Here is a 20,542-nt window from a genome sequence, read left to right as displayed (position 1 = left end):
CATAAACAACGTGTCTGCCAGGAGCAGCTGGAGAGGAGCTCAGTCCCCAATCGCAGGGCTGCATTTTACAGACACAAGAGCGAGAACCAGATGCTTGAACGTGTTTTTTAAATTCCTAGACACCTGGTCCCTGCAAACCCTGCAGCAGCAAAGCCATGACGAACAGTAAGTGCCCAGAGCAGCACAGGCCACAGAGAAACCCTGCCTGTCTCCCCACAAGGCTCCAGGCTCACGCAGGGTTCCAGCCTCCCTCCGGCGGTTCCAGGCTGCAACTTCTCTGCGTTCTAGGCTGTCTCCCCGCTGGATTCTGGAGGGCCGCCTCACAGAGTTCCCGACTGCCTCCCCTCCGGGATGGGTCTGCAGCCAGCCGGGTCCAGGGACATTGAGGGGTGATGTTAACCCTTCCCCGTTCAACACACCCTCCTGCATCAGGCCGGAGCAGCATGCGGGGCAGGTGCTCCCCTCCCGACTGTGAGAGCTTTGCAAAATACTTGTGTCAAACTCAAACCAGCTGGAGCAGAGCAGGGTTTGAGGGCCAGTGTTTTCCCAGAGCTTCACCCAGGCTGTGGGTGCTTGGTGAACAATCTGGGGAGCCACCTAACCACGCCCCGAGCCACCACCGCTGCTCTCCCCAGAGCAAGGCCCAAGACCTCATTGTTACTTAGAAGGATAAGGAAGGCTGAGTGCCCATCAATTGGCAACGGAGTGCCATGCCATATAGGGCAAGAACCATCTGGCACTAGGGAACTGGCCTCTCACTACCAGGCCTGCAACGAAAGGTCCCAGGGTGCAGTGGATGCGGTGAAGGATGCTACCTGGAAGGGGTGGTTCATCAGCCCCCGCAAAGGGAACTGCACAAGCACCCTTGCACAGGGGGTGGCCTCCCCCTGCCTACAGAGCCAGCATGAGGCCTGGGCACCCCTGTAATGCCACCGAATCCCGACTGTGAAGCCTGGCGCAGGGGGAATCCTAACCCCAGAGGGCGATGGGCTGAGAGTGGGCAGAGCCACGCTGGCTCCCTGCCCCTCTGCCCAGCACTAGCCCTTCCTGTTGGCGCTGCTGCTGTGTTTTCTAAGCTGTTTGCCACCTCTCAGGTCTTTGAGACTCTCTCTTGATTTTAATCTCAGGCTCCCAGGCTTTATCTGAGAATTCCTCCTTCCCCCTGGCAGTCCATCAGTCCAGGCCACTGTGCAATGCCAGGACAGTGCAAGCTGTGGAAGCTAGAGAGACCAGCTGGGTCTGTCTGTGACCTGCAGCCCCCTTTGCATTCATCACAGCCCAGGCCTGTCTCTGTTGTAGCACATGGGACAATCCATGGGACTCCTTGCTGTGGCGTACTGGAAACTGGTTACAAAGAACAAGCCATCGCTTTAAGCTTGAGGGATTTCCTGGTCCTGCTTGGAGGCTAGGGGCCTCAGAGGGGAGCTGCGTGATCTGCATCAGTCAGCAGCTGGCCAGCCTGGAGAGAAGCAGCCTAGAAAATGGTGGGATGAGGTGTGCCTCTCTGCTTTGTCTCTCTGGTTTATCAGGATGAATTCTCAGAAATGAAGGCGTGGGTCGGTGCAACCTTCCAGCAAGAGTATTTGTGTTTTTACCTCGCTTGTGTGTGTGCGAGCCATGAAACAGAACACTTCCAGGGCTCCCCTTCAGATTGTTACACCTCTAGTTCAAATGTTTCATCTCAATCCCCAGTGGTCATTTTTAATCTCATAAAAAATCCTTTACAAGGAGCATTCAGGACATGGCTGCTTTGGGCTGTCAATTGGTTCCCTTCCTTCTTTGGGGCCAAATGGCCGCCACCCCAACAAATGATCACAGCAGAGGAGGAAGGATAACATTTACATCCCTGTAACGTTTATTGGTCCCTGTCACAAAATTACCACTCAGCTTGGCATTCGCATGGAGGCCCAGGATGGGCGCAGCAGGGTGCAAAACCGGGGCTGGGGCAGATCTGTGGTGTGGGGGGAGCCCAGGGCCGGAAAAGCAGAGGGCTGCAGGTCAGGATTGAGGGGCATTGGCAGAGCTGTATGTGGGGGAGCCCCCGGCTGGAATAGCAGGGGGCTGCGAATCAGGACTGAGGGGCATCGGCAGATCTGTGCACAGGGGGAACTGCCCCGACCCCAACAAGGTGAAGATGCAAACCAGGAAGCAGCAGAGTGCGGAATGGGCACCGTCTGATGACCAAAGCGTTCCAGACACAAACCACCCTTTGCTTCGGTGACCCAGGGGCCCGCATTGTCGATTGTCCCAACACACCAACAGCAGAGACTCCCCATCCTGGCAGGGGAGCCGGTCTGACCCAGTGGGGCAGGGCATGTGAGCGCTTGCACCGTCTGTTACAAAGGGAGGAATTCATTCAGGGCTGTCCTCACAACCCCTCTGTCCAGACAGGTCACCGGTCGAGACAGGCTCACACCTTCTCGCTGAAGCCTGTCATCACACAGGTCCCAGCCAAACTGGGGAGCCACCCCCACCTACACCCTGGCATCCCACCAGGCTAATTCTCTGGATGCTGAAATTTTGCATCTTCAGCTTGGATCTCCAGTTACTCCAGCCCGCAGGATCAGTCTAAGGAGAAGAGACATAGGGCAGCCGACTTCCAGTTCATCACGGCCCCAGCCGGCTCAGCTACGGGGCAGCTTGTCACCATGAGACGGAAGGGATGCACCTCTGGATCACGAAGATGCCTGGCTGAGCCTGGGCAGCAGGGACATGGCAGGTCCAGCGTGCGGGATGGGCTCCCCGGCCCACTAGCCCAGTCGAGTCCCTTCTGGTGTCCAGCCAGCAGCAGGCTGATGAGGCGTGAAACAATCTTGCTTTGGTTCTTGCCGTCATCCTGGGCTTTTATCCCGCTGCGTGCTCCTCTTCCTACCTCTCCAGCAGGCCCTTGACTGGACCAGTGGGCCCCAGATCCCTGGGCCAAGCTATACGGAGCGCTTGGAGACCGGGGCAGCAGCCTATGGCCCAGCAGGGACGGGGGGAGGTTCGCAGCAGCTAGTGGCAGACGTGGTCCAGGCTCATCGGGCCTTTGGCGCTGAAACGCCTGCTGTCCCTCTCGAAGCCAGGGCCCCTCTTTCACTCACAGCCAGGGACTCCGTTTTCCTCACCAGCGAGCGAGCGCCCCTCCAGCATCCCCGTCCTTCCCTTGTGTCCCTCCGGGTTTGTGGCCTGGCCGCTCGGGGCTGTGTCGTTCTGGATGGCTGCCAAAGGGAATGCACCGGTTAGCGAGGGTGGCTGCCCAGTTCAGGGCCAGGGGACTGGCTGGCATGGGCACCTGGGAGCTCATCTGGGCATTGAGGGGCCCAGCTCAGACCTGGGGTAAGTGGGATAGACTCTGGGGAAGTCTATGGGGCATTCCACCTATTTACATCTGGGGGAATCTGGCCCCAGCTCGGGTTTAGGCCAGAGGAATATGCTGAGAGGGGAGCACACAGGGTTGTGGTATGAGCCATGGCTTGCTCCACCCGAGTCAGGACAGATGGAGAGCTCTGACGTACCCTGGGGCTTGGCAGGCCCAGACCAGAGGGACAGCAAAGGTGGCTTGAAGCCCCCCACCCTGCCCCAAACACAGGAAGGGAGTAGTGGAGAATTGGGCTCCCAGGCACCCCGCAGGATCGAGCCCTGCTTTGGGGCTGTGGGAGCAAAGAAGAGCCCCGTGGGTGTTCTCCAGCTTGAGAGCTCCAAGTTTCACAGCAGCAGTGCTGTGGTCACCACAGCCACCCCGAGGGCCAGGGCATGCTGGGAGGGGACCTCTCCCATCATGTGGATGCTGTCACTAGCCTGGGCGGGGGAGGGGAGCTTGCCCCACTCACGGTGCAGACGGAGCAGCCCTCCCAGCTCCCATCCCGCACAGAAGCGGTGCCAAGTGCCTGAGCAGCACCCTGGAAATCAGCCAGGGGCTTGGCGGACGTGCTGGAGCGGGGTCTAGGAGCCAGGGCTGGCTGCTTCCCATCCAACGCCCTCTCCCCCACACTCCAACCCACCGCAGCGCTCAGGGCTGCTCCAGGCCTGGGGATCTGCAGCTGCCCCAGCACCTGCCCAGGTTGGAGCATGCCCAGGAGGCCGGCAGCGGGACCTGGCACATTGTCTCCAAGGCAGGGGGAGGGGGTCAGGGCACTGGCAACCCAGTCCTGAAACACCCGGGCTTGCCAGCTGGGATCCCATGTCAGCAGCGCTAGGGCAAGGAAGGCAGGGTCCTGTAGCGGGGCTCTGGCACACGGAGAGAAGTGACTGCCTGGGGGAAGGGCCTGCACCCGCGGGTGAAGCAGAGTCTGCTCGTGCAGCAAGGGGGTTCATCAGCCCATGGCCAGGTTCCAGGCAAAGGCTACGGAAACCCCGTCCTGGCACTCAGTGGAGACACGATCTATGCCTGGCCCCCTCCCACCCCGCTCCTTTCCCCTCCCGCCAGGCCAGAGAGAGGAACTGAAATTCTTCCCCACCCAGTCCCAGAAACAGCAGCTCAGGGGCCCTTGCGGGAGGCTAACCCCCGACTGGCACAGGGTAGATACATGCAGCACCCAGCCCGGCACCCACAGCTCCCTCTGAAATCCCGGAGAGTTGGGGGCACGCCGGGAAATCAGGCGATAGGCCCTGCAACGAAAACACGGAGGGAAAAGAGGGGCCTGGAGACGGAGGGCTGGGATGGCTCTGGGAAGGGCAAGGGGGCCTGGCACATCACCCTTGGGGTGGGCAGGGTAACACCCTGCACCAGCAGAGGTGGAAGGCAAGACTCAGGGGAGACCTCCCTCGGCTGAGCCGAAGGAGTGACCCCTTGGGCTGGTAGCAGCGGAAAGTTGTTATCCTCCAGGGGTCCTGCTCTAGGGAAGTTCGCTGCCTCGGGGACATGAGCCAGTTCCAAAGCAAGGAGCCGAGAGCTGAGCCCCGGATTCCCCCCGCTGCCCGTCGCACGGATCACCCCCCCCGGGTGCCGCGCCCCTCCCCGCGCCGCCCGGCCCCAGGCTCACCCGCCCCGCCGCCGCGCCGGGCCCGCACGCTCTGCATGGCCCGGCGGTTCTGGAACCGCACCAGCCCCAGCCCGATCTCCGCGCTCCAGCCGGGCTCCTCCCGCGGGCCGCGGAAGTCGATCTCGCCGCCGCCCTCGGTCACCACGGTGAAGTAGACGTGCCGCCGCTTCCACTCCACGCACTCCACCGCCCGCATGCGGGCGAAGCCGAGCTCCTTGCCGCGGGAGCCGCCGGGCTCGAAGAGCCGCAGCCCCTCCTCGGTCAGCAGGCAGCGCTTCCTCTTCCAGCGCTGCAGCAGCCCCCCGCTGCGCTTCTCCAGCAGCCCCTCCTTCAGCACCTGCGAGGGGGCCACGGCCGCCGGGCCGGCCCCCGCCGGGGCATCCCCTGGAGCCCGGCTCCCCGGGGCGTCCGGCGCCGGCTGGGCACCAGAACCGCGGCTCAGCCCTGGCCCCGCGCTGCCCTGCCCGGGACGTGTCGCTACCCGCCCAGGCTCTCCTGCCTTCCCGCTTCCCGCTTGCATCTTCCCCTGCGGAGCCTGGCCCCACGCCCCTGCTGCCTGACGGGCACCCTTCCCGGCCGAGCGCGGGCCGGGCCAGGCTGGGGGCGGCCTCGGCGCGCAGCTGGGATTCATTCACAAATGGGCACACGCGGCTGGGGAGGGAGAGGATCCCTGCGGAGCAGCCCCGGTTCCACCCCTGGGCTTTCCTGGCTGCCGGAGCCCCTGGGTGAGGGGGAGGGTTAGTGGTCTGCAGGGCTGATGTGCCCGTTTGAGGCCTGAATCATTGGCAGGAGGGCAGCGTAAATCCACCCTTTGCTCTGCAGCAACCTGAAGCCGGGAGTGGAGCTGTTTGCACAGCAAGGGTGCCAGGCGAGGATCTGAGTCATTTGCATGGCAGCTGGGCCAGGTGGGGTCTGAGTCCTGTGTGTGGCAGCCAGGCCAGATGGGGGTCTGCCCCCTCTTTATGACCATGCCTCAGAGGCCTGGCGCACCCAGCCTCTGCCACGCCCCGGAGGATGAACCCCAGGAGGAGGCAGGCCCAGTGGCCCCAGATACGAACAACCTAGGGGGGTTGTATGCAGCTTTGCCGACCCCCACACATTGGCTTGATCAGTTGCTTCACATATGCACATCCCCACAAAGGGGCTCCCTCTTGTCTCCTGGGCCTTGCTATGGTCTGGTGCTTCCCTCTGGCTTTGTGGAGGGGTGGGTGGGAGGGGGCTGGGTTTGAAACCAGACCCTTCAGCATTACAATTCAGGCCTTTGCCACTTGAGCTAAAGGGGTAACTCTTGTAGCTGACGGCAGTAGTAGGCTGTCATCCTCTAAAAGCAGACACTAGAGAGGGCTCGTAGCAGTGGAAAGGCAAGATGACAGGCTTGGTGGGATGGTCTGTGAGGCAAGCAGCCAGCATCACATGCTTGGGGGGTAGAGAAACCAGGGCAAATCCCCCACTGACAGGGACAGGATGTGAGATCAGGGCCATGTGGTATAAAGATGTCACCACCCCTTCCAGTGTTGTCAGCCGGGTCTGAATCCAGGACCTTCAGCACTAAACCCACCAGCCTTTCTTGCTTGAGCTAAAGAAGCAGAGATCTGGGCAGGCAGCAGAAGAAGGCTCTTAGCCAGATTAGCTGCCAGAGGGGGACAAATGCCCACACTGTGCTCTTGGGTTGGCAGGAATTAGTTGGGGAGGTGCCCACATGCTGTCTGTGTTCCAGGGTCCAGGGCCGCAGGTGGGAGGATACCACTGGCCAGGGCTGAGGAGAGCTGGGCCGGCTGCCACGCGAATGGCTCAGACCCCCACCCACCCCGGCCCGGCTGCCATTTGAATGGCATTGGGAGAGCAGCGGGCACCTGCAAAGCCTCCAGCTGCTCCCTTCATCCTAGCGATGGTGCTGCCCAGGGCAGAGGAGCGCAGGTACTGTTGGAAAGAGCCGCCCTGAATGCAGCCGGCAGCCACTGATCACCCACATTTCTCAGCCATCCGCAGCCCCAGGGCAGCTGCTGGATATGGCCGGAGCTGCGAGTCTGTGGTAAGAATGAGACACGGCTAATTACTCCTCATTAAAAGGGCTGGGGCAGCAAATCCCAGCGGAAGCTGTACCCAGGAACCAGTTAATGATTCCAAGGGCCAATTCCCCCCTGCCTCACATGGGGTAAATCTGGAGTAACCAAAAGCACAAATGGACCTCCTGGGGTTAACTTCAGTCCCACCTACCCTGTACTACATTACAGCCCCCTGCAGGAGTTGAACCCAGGACTCAAGCACACACCTCTCCTACCTGAGCTAAAGGACCATTGGCTGGCAGCGGTAGTAGGTTATCCTCTATGTCAACCAAGAGGGATCCAACCCGCACTTTACAGTTGTGTCCCTGTCCCTCCCCCCCCCCCACCAGGTTTGATTTTGCACCATAGACTGGATCAAACGAAGTCCCTGACCCAGCCTATAAGCCAAGGTTGCAGGAAGAACCAGGCACAGGGCACCACATGACTGACCAGGGTTCAACCATGTTGGGGGCTGTTGCACAGAACATTTCTACAGTGTCAGCAGGACCTTGGCAGGTACCTTGCTGCTAGATTTGGGGGCTGCAGCAGGGAGCTGGCACATAACGGAGCTGCATGTGGGCAGCCCAGAGTCCTCGAGGTCATGAGAAGTAGCAACGAAGCAACTGCAACTTGGGAAAACCCAGGTGCTTGTAAGGGTCGGATTGTGGTTTTATGGTCTGTCCCCGGCACCGCAGGCCAGGTCAGGGTTAGCAGGGGGACAGGCCGCACCTCCTGGACTCTGTGACAACGCCAGAGCATCACATCCTGGTGCTGACTCATGACAGCATGCCCCAACATGAGCTGCAGCCAGAGCTTCTTCCTTCCCAAATCTATCTAGCCCTGGTCCTCAAATTCCCTTCTCCTGGCCTGCAATACAATCACCCCTTATGGGAACGGAAGGGAGCAGGGCCCTTCTCTGCAATGACTCCACAGTGCCACCTGGTGTCAGAGACCTGCAACTGTCCCATTGTCACCGTTTCCGCACCCCCCCCCCCAACCCCCCCCCCGCCCCAGTCTACTGGAACGTTTACGTGCAAGGAAATCCAGGGAGCATGCTCTGTGTGTGATTTGCAATTGGGATGTGGCCACCTTTGACTCTTCCAGAATTGTAGCTGCCATGCATCCATGCCATGCTCTCAGTAACGCTTATCCGCCCTGCAATGGATTAAGAGGCGAGACTCCTGGGCTGTGAGGTCACCCTGCCATAGCATGGCGTCACCATGGTGCGATGTCACAGCGCAGTGAGCTCATCGCACGGCTGGGAGATGTCATTGCACTGTCAGGTCAGCCCATGGCGGCACTCGGCCCTCCCACGGCCATGATGAAATGCAGCAAAGAAGAGAGAGAAAGAAAAAGGGGGAAAGAGAAGTGAACGCTAGAAGGGAGAGAAAGAGGAGGAAGGAGATGGGTATAAAAGAAAGCAATGAAAACCCAGATATAAAACCACAGCCCCAACGGCTGCTGGGCAGGGAGTATTAGAGAGAGATCGTAGCCCACTGGCCTATTGTGAATGTTCTCTCTGGAGAGATCAGATCAGAACATAAGAACGGCCACGCTGGGTTGGACCAATTGTCCATCTAGCCCAGTGTCCTGCCTTCCAACAGTGGCCAGCGCCAGGTGCGTCAGGGGGAATGAACAGAAGAGGGCAATTATTAAGTGAGCCATGCCCCTGTTGTCCAGTCCCAGCTTCTGGCAGGCCGCAGTTTAGGGACACCCAGAGCGTGGGGTCCTGTAGACATGGTGCCACCACACACCTGCACAAAAAGTAGTGCCTGAGACGGTGGCAGCATCGCTCTGCTTCATGGCTGCCACCGTGCCCCGTGGCAATGCCACTCTGGTCTGCAGGGCAAACCAGCACAGGAAGGAGGGTGTTTGGGGGGGGAGGATCTCCAGTTAGGTTAGCCTGGCTTTGCATGCCGGGGAGCCAGGACTGAACAGGGAACCAAGAGCACAGCCCTGAGAGAGTACATGGTCTCTTGGAGGCACCGACTGCAGAGGTCTCGCCCAGTGCGGGGATAATACAGCAAACTTCTCCGTTGGCCTTAACACTTGCATAGCCCCCCATCTCCTTGGGCTCTATGCACGGAGATAACAATGTACATGGGCCAAACCAGCCCCGGCCCAGCCTGTGAAACCTGCCAGCGTTTGTGCCGAATCAGGCTCATGTGTTTATCTTGCCCGCAGTGCAGAAGCATCTGGGCACCTCAGAGTCTGTAATGCATTTACCGTTGTGCACCCTTGCGGGGTATTAGCTCCATTGTACAGCTGGGGGACTGAGGCAGAGCAAGGCTAAGGGACATGCCCCAGCTCATGCAAAGCAGGGCCTTGAACCCAGGTCTCCCCAGTCCCAAGCGAACACACTAACAACTGGGGCAACCTTCCTACCTAAGGCAGGGGGAAGCTTGCTTCAAACAGACAAGTGCCGGACTCTTAAGTGACCTCCCCATTACAGCTGGCTGGAAAACGCCACTTCCCTTTCACAGAAAACATCAGCGCCGGGGATTTGGTTTTGTTCTGCCCTGAGAGGAAACCAAGACCTTTTAAAAAAGCCAATAGCCCAGTGGTTAGGGCCCTCATCTGGGATGTAGGGGACCTACTCTGCCTGATTCAACCCAGCGCTCCCAGGTGATGGCCCTAGCCACTGGGCCACTGGCTATTTTGGGTCATTTGGCCTCTCTCTACCCATCCCCCTCAAAATTCCACCTGCACCTGAGAAACCTTCTGATCCAGATGCATTCTGTGGGAAAATTCCCAGCCCCCTCCCCTCCCTATCTAATGGCTGGGACCCTGGAGCCCCTCCTGGCATCTCAGCCTGCAGTGCCCAGGAGTCTGCCAGCAGAGGGCACAGACACTCACCCAACTCTGCTGGGTTCAGATTCTGAATTGCCCCAGCCCTTCCCTTCCCAAGGAGCAGCCGAGCGGAGCCAGTCCCTTAACAGTCCTGCTGCCAGCAGGTATCGGGACAACTTCCCATCATTGTCATGGAGCCAGGGATCAGAGCTCAGATCAATCCGCCCCAGTTGTGCCAGGGTAACTGAAGGGCACGGTAGATTGGACATCACCCCCAGCCTTGTGCTTTACCAAGTCCTATCATCAGGGCCCAGCATACCCTGCCCCTTGGTGGTGGCTGGGGATCTGGCAAAGAAACCAATACCACTTACCACAAAAAGGTCTCTGGATCCCTATGGGTCCAGCTAGGAGCCAAACCTTTGGCCTAAAGCCCCACAGAGGTGTTACAACTGTTTCCCCCCCCCCTCCATTCTGAAAGTGCCCCTTGCTACTGGCCTGCAGGGCCCCACCCCCCCTTTCAGTTCTGAGCCACACACAGCCCTGGACCTCAATCCTGACCTGCAGCGCCCTGCGATTCCAGCCCTGGGCTCCCCACACAACTGTGTTGCTGCCTCTCAGCCCCGACCCGTGTCTTCCCGTAGCCTCTCTTTAGCATGGAGGGTGCCTAGTAGGTCGAGTATTAGCACACGTCAGCTCTGTCCACCTGTAGATCTCCAACAGTGTCAACACCCCTATGGCGCAGATGGGGGAGCTGGGCTTTAGACAGATCCCTTGGGGGCAAATGAGACGCACTCCGCCTTGTTCTCAGCAGTGTCCTCGCTGTGGTCTGACAGCAGGGGCAGTTGTCCCCCGTAGGGCACCGACCTCCGCACCACAAACAGCTGGGCCCTCCTGCTGCACAACCAGGCAGGCCGAGGGAGACTTCTGGCTGTTACTGAGGCGTCCCTGCTCCATGCGAGGAGAGCACGCTCTGTCCCTCGCCAGGCTCCGGCGCCATTAGGGAGACAAGCTGCGAGGTGGGGCCTGGCTGCACAGCTGCGGTGAGAGCCCCTGCCCAGACAGACCCTCCCCACGGAGCGCTCTGATGCCAGAGCAGTGATGGGAAGAGCTCCTGGGAACCAGGCGAAGATGGTGAATGAAGGGTCCAGATCCCTGGAGCCCATTCGGGGGCAGCAGCTCCAGCCTGGGGTCCTTACCCACACTGCAGTGCTTGGGGACTTGTCCATTTGTGAGTGAAGTTAATGAGGGTTAACCAGGTAGCTCGTCTATTACAGCCCAGGCCTGACTCAGAGTCACGCCTGCCCTGGGCTTAGATGCCCACAGACTGGGCATCAGTGTGGTGGAGAAACTGGGGCCCTGGGGTGAGATTAAACTCATGCCACTTGTGACCCGACTAGTTAATACAGTGTCACCTACCTTAGCAGAGCATATGGCCTGTGTTTCCCATAGGCTGCTCCTAGAAGAGTCTAATACTGCTACCAGCTAGGGCAGGGGTGGGGCCGGGGGCGAGCCTCCCCAGCCAGGAGCTCCAGGGCTGGGCAGGATGGTCCCGCGGGCTGGATGTGGCCCACGGGCCGTAGTTTGCCCACCTCTGAGCTACAGGAACTACAGTTAGCTGCTTAAAGAAAAAGGAGGACTTGTGGCACCTTAGAGACTAACCAATTTATTTGAGCATGAGCTTTCGTGAGCTACAGCTCACTTCATCGGATGCATACTGTGGAAATCGCTGCTTGTAACACTGACGGTCCCAGGTTCAAATCCTGCTGATGACACAAGCAGTGGGGTAATGAAGTAGTTTTGATCCAGGTCTCTAAAGGAAGCAGCCAGTTCCCTTCCTACAGAGTCAGTTTCACATGAAGCCAAAGAAGGCGTTCTCCTCTCATGTGGCGAATCCCTCCTCTTATTGCTAGGGAAAGAAGAGACTGAACAAGAGCCTCATGCTCAGAGCTTTATTGAATACATAATTTTGCTTGAACGCAATCCTTGCATATGGCACATACCGCAGAAATATTGCAACATAACGTTTCTCCCGCACTGTGGAAAAGGTCTGTGGAGTCCTTGACATCCCTGCTTCAGGAGGAAACAGGAGAAATGAAAGCTGTGAGCTTTGCTCAGATAACACCCTGAAGGGAGGGAATGATGCCAAGTGAATTAGTGAAGTTTTAGGTATAAACCCAAAGAACGCTCTGTGTGATCCCATGTTCTAGTATTCCTTGGTCAGTTTTTGCATCTTTCTATTCTGCTCAAGGCGTCAGATGGCATCTGAGCCCATGAAAGCAAAGCCGCACCTGAAGCCCCCCAAGGAGAATGGTACCAGGGCACGTTTTTCTGTTTATACAGCACTGTAACCGAGGACAAAACTGGCCCGTTTTTTTTTAAAAACATGCAAACATTTCCCAACAGAGTTTGCAACCCAAACATGGTGGCACCAACTGTGAACCAAGCACGAAACTGATATCAGTGTTCAAGCTGAGCGAAACACAAAACAGGGGCACAAACAGTGAAAAACAAGTTGGATTTTTTCCACGCTCTTGGGTTAATAGGCTAAGGTGCTGTTAGTAACGCGGGAAGAGAAATCTCAGCCAAATGTGTCCAAGTTAGCCAGTGACGCTGGGCATCGGTTTTTAGGAACACCACACCAGGCAGCTTGGGGCTGGAGTTTCAGACGTGCCAAGTACCCATTTGAAGTCAGTGGGAGCTGCAGTGGTTCTGAAAGAGATCAGGACCCTGTTGGCTCCCCAAAACCGAGGCAATCTGAGTCAGTGGCCACTTCTGAAAGCACACTAGTTTCCTAGATTTAGAACCAGGGTGTAACTTCACATTGCTCTATTGAAGTCAATGGAACTATGCCGATGTATGCCACTGGGGAGCTGGCCAGTGATTTATATTGGACTGTCCCTCCAATTAGTATTTTAAATACAATACACTATTAAAAAAATATTCTCCTCTCCCTCGTCTGTATCTCTCACTCACATCAGTCACTGGATCTCTGTCTCCCTCTATCTCCAGAGGAACAATAACCCACCTACAAGCCCCAATCATTTGCCAGCTTTGATTTTTTTTACATCTATGAACAATCGAGTAAGGCTTGTTACACTCCTCTGACATCCCAGTGGATGGCTGCATTCAGAGCCTCAGAGGATCTAGATAAGCATCCAGGTTTCACAGGTGAGCCTACCACCTACAAAGTGACGCGCCCCAGCTGTGTGGAAAGTTCTCTGCATGTGTGTGCGCGGGTGTCAAGGCCATTTGGCCTATGCTGCTCAATCCTGAGCCAAAGCCCACGGCTGTCAACAGGAAGATTCCCGATTCTTTCGGTGAGCTTTGGATCAGGAAACCAGCAGGCAAGTGGGTGGTGGTCTAGTTAGAATAAGCAGGAGTTTATTGACAGAAGCACTGGCAGGAAGTGGGGGAAGGATCGGGCTGCCTTGATCCACGTTTGAAGGTCAGTCTGGATGAGCTTGGTATCGGCGAAGCGCTCAGCACTGCAGGGGAGAGGCAGAGGAGCCAATCCTGACAGCTCACTCGGAGTGGATGAGAGCACCGGCTCCCTGCCCAAAGCCAAACCCCTTGGGCCCAAAGTTCTTAGCGTAGCATCCTGCGGGAGGGGAGAAGCCATGAGTGATGACGACACAGGGAAGGGAGGGGTGCCAGCCACAGGGGACATAGGGATGCGGGGGAGGTGGTTTTACGGTGTGGGGTCAGTGCTGAAATAGGCTCGTTCCCAGAGTTCAGATTAGGCCCCATCTCTCAGGCAGGCAGAAACAGGGTGAAGAAACAAGCACATGGGGACTGGTTAACACCTTTCATCAGAGGATCTCAAAGCCCTTTATGAATGAGGGCCACTGTCGTTACCCCCAATAGGGAAACTGAGGCACAAAGGGGGGGAACGGACTTGCCCAAGGTCACGCCGCAATGTCAGTGACAGAGCTGGGAGTAGAACCCAGGTGTCCTGGCTCCCAGCCTGGTTCCCTATCCACTGCGACTCTCCTCCAGCCTGCAGATAGTTGCCCTTGTTAGCTGGCTGCCAGGGGAGGGGGTTTAAAGTTTATCCTGGGTTAATTTCTCACCTCTACTGCTAGATGTGGACAAGCGTTCCCAACCGAGCCCCAGAGATCAGGCTCACATGGAACTCTCTCCCTTCTCCTAGATCCCACCCACACACTGGCCCTCATCCAGTGACAACCCCCCAGATTCACTGTCAGTGAGCCCTGGGCAGAGCTCACGGGATAATCAGGGATGGCAGAGTCTCTGGTTTCTGGCAGAGAGTTTGGTGCAATGAAAGGTGTGCGATCATCCGCCCCGGAGATCAACCGGAAGGGACACAAACCCAGGCAGCGGCAGGGGGGGCTCCCCTGTACAGAGCTGGGGCCACACACAGCCAGTCATGCCTGGGCAACCCGGCGGCCAGCTCCAGCACTTTGGGAGCAGCTGCAAGGGAGCCTGGGGGGGTGTGTGTGTATGTGTGTGTGTGTGTGTGTGAGAGAGTGTGTGTGTGAGTGAGAGAGAGAGAGAGAATTGGGGAATTGGATGTGCACTGATGCCCTTGCCCATTGCAAGACACTGACATGTTAGATTCACTTGGCCCTTCCAGAGGCCCCCAGCCGCCCCCGCAAACCTAGACCAGCCTGGCTATGGCCCAGGTGGAGCAGGGTGAGGTCATTTGTAGGTGCTAGATGTGGCGAGACCCAGTGGTTCTGCAGCCTATGTGGCTGGCACGGCATTAACCCACAAGCACCCACAAGGCCACTAGAGCGTCCGGGTGCTCGCTGTTGCCATACACGGGGTGCTCCCCAGGCACATCCCTGCTCCTCTGGGGCCATTCGGACGGCTTCCCTGTCCACTCACGTTTCAATATCAGCTACCCCCCAGGATTTTAGCAGGACATACAATTGTTAGCATCTCCTGTGCTGGTTTGAGGTCAGCAATTACTTCTCCCCGAAGATGCACACCTGCAATACCCTGTCCCGCACCTTGCTCTGGAGTCCTCTTTCCCCCTGGGCCCTGGGGATGCCAGCACGCCAGGAAGGGGGGTGCTCACCTTTGCAGTAGATCTCCCCTTCTTTGTCAGCCAGCGTGGTGGATTCCAGGCCTTTGCCACAGCTGGCGCACCGGAAACAGGCCTTGTGCCACGACTGTGGGGAGAGGAGCAGAGAGCGGTCAGAGGGTGCGGGGCACAGAGCAGGGGGCCGTTCAGGCAGTCCCCCACTGGTAGGACACCCAGGGCATGTCAGTTCCCTGGCTCTCCCTGGCAGCACCCCCAGGGCCCTGCCCGCAGGGGAAGCTCTACAGTGAAAAGTGCCTTTTTCCAAGACCCCGATCACAATCCCATTCTCCCCAGAAGGGGTTCAACCATGCTAGAGCCTGGGTCAGACCAGTCGGACACCGTTAAAATGTGGCTTGATCTCCACGGGACAGTGGATTTAAGGCGAGTGTGTCTCTGGGGTACCCAGATCCCCCCAGTGTAGCTGTTTCTAGCAGCATAGCTTTGGCTTTACCCTTTCGCAGGCCCTGGCTGGTATCCCCAGCATTACATGGAAGGACTGGCTTTAATCACTCTTCCTTTTGTCTGGGCAGGATCCTCCTGCCAACAAACCCCAGTGCCCAGCCCCTCCTTAAAGAGGTTTTAAAGCTTCCGAGCGCAAGTCCCAAATCACAGCCAGAATTTTCCTGGGAAGCAGCGTCCGGCCCTAGCCTAGCTCACATATTCCATTCCCCACGTAACACAATGCCCCTCGATAGCTTGTCTGCATCAGGGACTGAACCCAGGACCTCAGCACACAAAGTGGAGACAGAGCTATGCTGGGAGCATGGGCTACCCCTGCACCCATTGGATCAGCTCAGGCAAAGTCACCCATTACCATGGCGAGATGAAACTAACTGGCTCATCAGAAAAGATCCCAGGCGAGTGGGATTTTGGAGGCTGTTCTAATCCAGATCTCAACCAGGCATGCATGAAACATGCTCCTTTAACCTTTTTTCCAAACTACCAGCCACCCACAGTTTAGGATTTGCTCCTGTAAAGAATTAACTCTTAAACATTAGGCTGCTGTTGATCAGCAAAACTCCTCTGAAGTCAGCCCAGCTGCAGCGATTCGATTCGCATCCCCTAGGGATCTGGCGAGAGCCCCGGCTCTGTATTCTAGAGATGAACGCACCCTAAAGCACTAGAATCAGAACAGGGCACCAATGAAAGTTACATCCCGATGTTGAGACCAAAGGCACCAGGCTGACTTTTAAAACTCGGGCTCTCCCAGCTGCTCCCAGAATTCCTAATGCATAAATCAGTGGAGCTGCAAATAATGAGAGCTGCTGACACAGGAGTTAAAAAAAACAAAAACAAAAACAAACAAACAAAAAAAAACCCTGCTTTGGAAACATGGAACCTTCTTTGGGAAAATAAAACGTGGACTTGGGGTAGAGGCAGGAGGCGGAGACAACAAGCTGAATTATGCCACCAGCAGAAGAATGATCAGTACATTTCAAGACACACACACTGGTATCCTCTCTGAGTTTGTTTAGACACAGCAACGTTTCCAGCTTCAGCTACTCAAAGATGTAGAATGGCAAAGTCTCCCACTAAACTCTGTGCCCCCATTTTTACTCTAAGGGTCTGTTTTCACTGCAGGGTCACAACGGGCTCTTATCTGGGTGTTTCCCCTAACCCCCCTCCCATTCACACACACAAAACCCTCTCACTCAAGTTTAGTGGTTCTTCCAGACCAGGCTAGCTGGCCCAAGCCTGGTTCCATTTCCGCTCAGGCTGGTGACCCACCCACTTTGCAGTGAGGACACAAAAGGCTACCAGTAGTTCTCAACCTATTTACCATTGTGGGCCGCATCCAATACAGCCTCTATGGCCCTGAGGCGGTCACATGGGCCGCAGCTCTGTGCTGATTGGGCCACAAGTGGCCCGTGGGCCACAGGTTGAGAACCACTGGGCTAAACCCACTTGAAAGCCAGTAGCCTTCCGATGCCTTCCCACAATTCCAGGACAGACAAGTTCTCCCACAATTCACTGGGAGAGACTCAGAGCAGCTCAGCTTGCTGCAGCATGCAGAACCATGGGACATGGCCCCAGTAGTCCAAGCTACACCCACGAGGATCACAGCCCCAGTGAGGACCCAGTAACACGAGTCAGGCTTTGCAATGTGGCGGCTCACGGCCGGGCAAGGCTAACCTGCCTGCTCAGACCCAGGTGCCAAGCCACCGGGCTAGCTCTGCAGTGAAGACACACCTGTACATGAAGGGTGGCCTGGTGCAGGGAAAGGGCCTTCCTGGACTGTAGAGCCAGTGGGTCAGACTCTGCCCCTAGCCCCATGTGTGTAGCTGAGGCATCGGCAGAGCTTTGTCAGGGTCCCAGGGCTGGACTAGCAGTGGGGGCCCCAGGCTGGGTCTGAGAGGCATCAGCAGAGCTGTGTACCGAGAGCCCAGGGCTGGACTAGTGGAGGGTGCTGCAGGTCAGGACTGCACAGAGGTCCTGGGGGGCAAGGCAGAGTCTAAGACTGGAATAGCAGGAGATGCTACAGAGGCGTTAGCAGAGCTGTATGCGTTCACAGGGCAAGGCCAGGGGAAGACCCAAAGAGTCTGGAGACTTCATCACCCTGCCTTATGCAGGGGCCAGTGCTGGGGGAGAGAGGAACCAATGGTCTGAAGACTTAGGAAGCCACCGGCTGGGTGAACTGGGCTGTGGAAGCCAGATCCAGCCTTCTAGAGCCTAAGGAGAGAATGCCAACATGGGGGTTTCCTTGCAGTAGACTTGTCTTCCAGCCCAGGGCTGTGATGCACATCATTCTCCTCCCAGGGCATCGGGTGGGGGGGCAGGAGAAGGGACCAGCCATGATCCCCTGGGATCAGGGAGATGGAGAGGACCTGTGGCTACCCCCTGCATGCGGCTCTCTGCCACCTGCACGTATCATAAAGACAGAATTTTCAGAAGGGGCCAGCACCACCCTGAGGAGCCAGAGTCTCAAAAAAGCTCACAGCACATTGGGCGCTAGATGATCTCTTGAAAATCCAGCCCCATTTGTGGGTGCTGGACCATCTGGCCCACGATAGCATCTGGGCTTGGCCCTGGACCATGAGCCCTAGCTCATGGACCCTTTCAGAGCTCTCAGCCACATGCTGACTCAAGAACCACCACCCTGCAGTCATCTCCCCCCACAGCACTGCTGTCTTACCTTCCCAGCGCCAATCACCTTCTCAGCAGCATACACGGCCCGCCCGCAGCGGGAGCAGCCGTCGGCACCACCCACCTTCTGGGCCAACTTGGAGGCATTGGGGTTGTTGGTGGGCTGGTGGGGCTGGCTCCTGTTGGATTCCAGTTAGGGAGAGAGTTAGTTATCTGACCTGCATGACTGGGAAGCAGCAGCAGACAGGGGCAGCTGATGAGACAGGGGGGCTCCACATTCAGGGAAGAAGAAAAGAGGTCTCTGCTAGGGCCCGATTGTGAGAAGGGCTCAGCACATGGGTTCCCGTTGGGGGCTGAGCCCTTCGGAAGCTCTGGGCATCTACACACTGGGAGAGAAGGGTTAGAACATTCCCCGCAGGGGGCACACAGTGCAGGCATGCTCTAAGGGGGGGCCTGCTTCCACTAGTGAAGCACGGCCCTGACGGATCAGGGCGCTACCATGAGAGACGGCAGGCTAGAGGCACTGTCGCTCCCATCATGTTGCAGGGGGCCAGCAATTCTGGCTGGAGAAGCTCCTCCCACAGCCTGGATGGCTTCCTAGGTGCTATAAGCCAAGGCCGGGGGGGAGAGTTCAACACTTCAGCACAACATTTTGTCAAAATCCTTGCTGCTGTTTGACTGAAGTTTCCCTTTCCCCACCAGCTCTGCAAGTCCCCTCCCGTCGCTCATTTGCTGTAGCGAGTGTCTACACCAAAGCACTGCAGCTGTGCCACTGAAGCATTTTGAGTGTAGACATAGCCTAAGCCAAGCTTTGATTGTACTGGGCCCCAGAGTAGAGACCTCCTGTTCTTCCTGGTCACTTGAACTAGCCAAGAGGGCAAGGGCGACTGGTCTCGTTAGGCTCCTGCTAGGTTACGTTCTAGCTGCCAGCTTGATTCTGTTCTCAGGGTTGCCTTTGTTAACGGCAGGGGGCATCGTCTCAGCAGGTGAATGGCCCAGCTAGACTCCCAGCTGCAGCCAGGCACTAGACTGATCCAGTCAGAGGATCCTGGGCAGAGGCTGGCGTTTACAAGGCTGGGAAGAGCCTGCCAGCCAAACTGCTGACTACTAGAGGTCAGGAGAGTGCAGAACTTTACACTGAAATAGAAGGACGCGGTAGAAAGCAGGATCTCTTTAGAACAGGAAATGCTAGCAGAGCTACTCAGCTCCCCGGGGTCCACAGTGCCCCTCCCCACTGGGGCACCCAGAGCTGGGATGCGGGTACCTCTCTCCAATTCCCTTTTATAGTCACTATTTTTTAAATGAAGGCTCCAACTCACTCTTCGTATTTGATTCCCAGCGACTCTCCCTTGTCGGTGCTCAGGGTCCCTGCTCCCTGCCCATAGCCGTAGCCTTTGGGGCCATACTTCTTGCCATAGCAGGACTTGCAATAGATCTCTTCCCCGTGCACAGCCACGGTGGTGCTGTCCAGGTTCTTTTTACAGGCCACTGGAGAGGAACAAGGGGAATGTCACCCACAGACCTTGGCCAGGAGTCATCTCTGGCTTCTGGGCAGCCAGAACACACTAGCAAGTCGGAGAGCATCAGTCCTCCCAAGACATTATGTGTCAGATTTTAAGGAGTAAGGAAATTCCCAGACAAAACCTTTGTTAATGTGGAGTGTGCAGAGCAACATACAGATGAAAATTCGTACAGGAACATTTGGCATGAGTTAAAAACAACCGATCCACCCACCCAGGTAAAAGCCAGGAAGTTCAGAGTTAAAAGGTGAAATTGACATTAACCCCAATGCTGCCAGTGGGCAGAGTGGATGCAATTTGCGAAACGACAAATTATGAAATCCCTTTACAAAGCTCATCTGCACAGTTCTAAGGGTTAATCAGGAATGGTGCAGGCAGGGGAGGGCTGCAATGGACGGTCAGTGATCCCAACCTTCAAGGGATCGGTTCCATGGGACGATAGCAGAAAGTGTGTGTGTGCCAGGAGAAAGTCCAGCTCGGCCCAGGCCAACCCTGACTGGAGTGTGCTCCTGCCAATCAGGAGACTGGCAGCTTAGATAGCGGATGACAGGCAACACAGACAGCACTCTTGGATGCTTAGACACACTTGACCTCCAAGCCCTAGCACGGGATCAGATAATCCAAGAGGAAGTTGTAGGGGCAGGGAGGCGCAGGATCAGAGGTAGGGCAGAGCTCACAACATCCCAGCTGGCAGTTACCTACCTCCGGCTGTAAAGGAACAAAGAGGCTGGAGGAGGGAAACAGCGGCTAGCCCAGCAACAGCCAAACACTGGTGTGTGACTGACAGACTCAACCCCCATCCCACACGCATGCCTTAAATGTCAACAGGAAGCCGCTCCCCGTGGCCTGCTTGTCTCCTTGCCAGAAGAAAAATTTCTTGCCCTTAAACAATGTTTCAAGAATGCAAACACAGAGCCGAGCGCTCCCCTCTGAACGCTCTGCAGGCCCAGCACTTTTCACCTAAATACGGGATCTTAAATCTGCGCTTCCCATCCCCATGACTAAATATGGTGCTTTTCCTCCCGGGCGCTCTCTGTGCTTGGAGAGTAGGAGGGGGAAAACGGAAAAGGACAGTTTTTGCCATGTAAGGAG

General features: G+C 57.0%; 2 protein-coding genes across 2 annotated transcripts in view; both read right to left on the bottom strand.

Annotated features, from left to right (window-relative positions):
• Positions 1-1,832: 1,832 nt before the first annotated feature.
• On the bottom strand, positions 1,833-6,005 carry PHLDA3 (pleckstrin homology like domain family A member 3). Its single transcript, XM_037885153.2, has 2 exons — positions 4,965-6,005; positions 1,833-3,200 (listed from the first exon to the last, which is right to left on the bottom strand). The coding sequence occupies exons 1-2, from the start codon at positions 5,593-5,595 to the stop codon at positions 3,076-3,078; spliced, it is 756 nt and encodes a 251-aa protein (XP_037741081.2). The 5' UTR covers positions 5,596-6,005; the 3' UTR covers positions 1,833-3,075.
• Positions 6,006-11,734: 5,729 nt separating this feature from the next.
• Positions 11,735-20,542, bottom strand: part of CSRP1 (cysteine and glycine rich protein 1) — a 37,403-nt gene continuing 28,595 nt past the window's right edge. The window contains exons 3-6 of the mRNA XM_037884980.2: positions 19,250-19,418; positions 17,980-18,109; positions 14,841-14,934; positions 11,735-13,397 (exon numbers count right to left, since the gene is read on the bottom strand). Coding sequence (XP_037740908.1) covers positions 13,321-13,397; positions 14,841-14,934; positions 17,980-18,109; positions 19,250-19,418 — 470 coding nt within the window. The 3' untranslated portion in view covers positions 11,735-13,320. The remainder of the gene's footprint in view (positions 13,398-14,840; positions 14,935-17,979; positions 18,110-19,249; positions 19,419-20,542) is intronic.

The sequence above is a fragment of the Chelonia mydas genome, chromosome 21 (genome assembly GCF_015237465.2).
Source record: "Chelonia mydas isolate rCheMyd1 chromosome 21, rCheMyd1.pri.v2, whole genome shotgun sequence".
Lineage (NCBI taxonomy): Eukaryota > Metazoa > Chordata > Testudines > Cheloniidae > Chelonia > Chelonia mydas.
This window is presented reverse-complemented; position numbering and strand designations above follow the sequence as displayed.